The following is a 1,580-nucleotide window of genomic DNA, read 5'->3' as shown; positions in this document are numbered from 1 at the left end:
GGATCCCACTGATTTATCCCCTCCAGCATCCCTGGATCCTGCTGATTTACCCCCCTCCATGGCTGGAGCATCCCTGCATCCCACTGATTTATCCCCTCCAGCATCCCTGGATCCTGCTGATTTACCCCCCTCCATGGCTCCAGCATCCCTGGATCCCACTGATTTATCCCCTCCAGCATCCCTGGATCCTGCTGATTTACCCCCCTCCATGGCTCCAGCATCCCTGGATCCCACTGATTTATCCCTCTCCATGGTTCCAGCATCCCTGGATCCCGCTGATTTATCCCTTCCAGCATCCCAGAATCCTGCTGATTTATCCCCCTCCATGGCTCCAGCACCCCTGGATCCTGCTGATTTATCCTTTCCAGCATCCCTGGATCCCATGGATTTATCCCCCTCCATGGCTCCAGCATCCCTGGATCCCACTGATTTATCCCTCTCTGTGGCTCCAGCATCCCTGGATCCCACTAATTTATCCCTTCCAGCATCCCTGGATCCCACTGATTTATCCCCTCCAGCATCCCAGAATCCCGCTGATTTATCCCCCTCTGTTGCTCCAGCATCCCTGGATCCCGCTGATTTATCCCTTCCAGCATCCCTGGATCCTGCTGATTTATCCCTTCCAACATCCCGGGATCCCACTGATTTATCCCCCCCCGTGGCTCCAGCATCCCTGGATCCCATGGATTTATCCCCCTCCATGGTTCCAGCATCCCTGGATCCCGCTGATTTATCCCCCTCTGTTGCTCCAGCATCCCTGGATCCCACTAATTTATCCCTTCCAGCATCCCTGGATCCCACTGATTTATCCCCCTCTGTGGCTCCAGTCCCTGGATCCCGCTGACTTATCCTCCCCCGTGGCTCCAGCATCCCAAGATCCCACTGATTTATCCCCTCCAGCATCCCAGAATCCCGCTGATTTATCCCCCTCTGTGGCTCCAGCATCCCTGGATCCCGCTGATTTATCCCTTCCAGCATCCCTGGATCCTGCTGATTTATCCCCCCTCTGTGGCTCCATCATCCCTGGGTCCCGCTGATTTATCCCGGTGCCTCCCCCCCCAAATCCCAGCTCCCGTTATCCCGGTTTTCCCACCCTCCGGCGCTGTCGCTCCGAGGCGTTTTTGTGCCGCCTCCCGGCGCCTCCTCCCTCCGGGAAGGGCCGGCCCGGGAAAAGGGGGGGTGGGAATCGGGCTCGGGGGGTGGGATCGGGCTCGGGGGGTGGAATCGGGCTCGTGCCCGCTCCCGGCTCCAGCCCGGCCATGCTGCGGGTCCTGCTCCAGCGGGCCACCCACCTCCCGAGCCTGGAAAAGCGGGAGAAGCAGAGCGATCCCGTGGCCAGCCTGACCTTCCGAGGTGAGGGATTCCCGACTTCGGGATGGGAGGGGGGGTCGGGAAGAGTTTGGGCCGGTTTGGAAGCCCCTTCCCACAGAGCCCGGCGTCCCGCTCCCAAATCCTTGGGAAATCCCCCCCCCATTCCCTCCCTGGGTGCATCCCCGTTCCCGTGTCCCGGGAGCGGGCTGGGAATTCTCTCCCCGTCCCTCCGTGATTTCGGGGCGCTTTGCCCTCGTTAGGGCGTTTTA

At 60.3% G+C, this 1,580-nt stretch overlaps 1 protein-coding gene across 1 annotated transcript in view; it reads left to right on the top strand.

The window, feature by feature from the left end:
* LOC108510402 (translation initiation factor IF-2-like) overlaps positions 1 to 1,353 on the top strand; it is a gene marked incomplete at its 3' end in the record, with an annotated part of 9,892 nt that extends 8,539 nt beyond the window's left edge. Inside the window, exon 3 of the mRNA XM_017840077.1 lies at positions 1,158 to 1,353. Coding sequence (XP_017695566.1) covers positions 1,158 to 1,353 — 196 coding nt within the window. The remainder of the gene's footprint in view (positions 1 to 1,157) is intronic.
* Between the last annotated feature and the right edge of the window lie 227 nt (positions 1,354 to 1,580).

Source organism: Lepidothrix coronata, unplaced genomic scaffold, assembly GCF_001604755.1.
Source record: "Lepidothrix coronata isolate B3197 unplaced genomic scaffold, Lepidothrix_coronata-1.0 Scaffold802, whole genome shotgun sequence".
NCBI lineage: Eukaryota > Metazoa > Chordata > Aves > Passeriformes > Pipridae > Lepidothrix > Lepidothrix coronata.
This window is presented reverse-complemented; position numbering and strand designations above follow the sequence as displayed.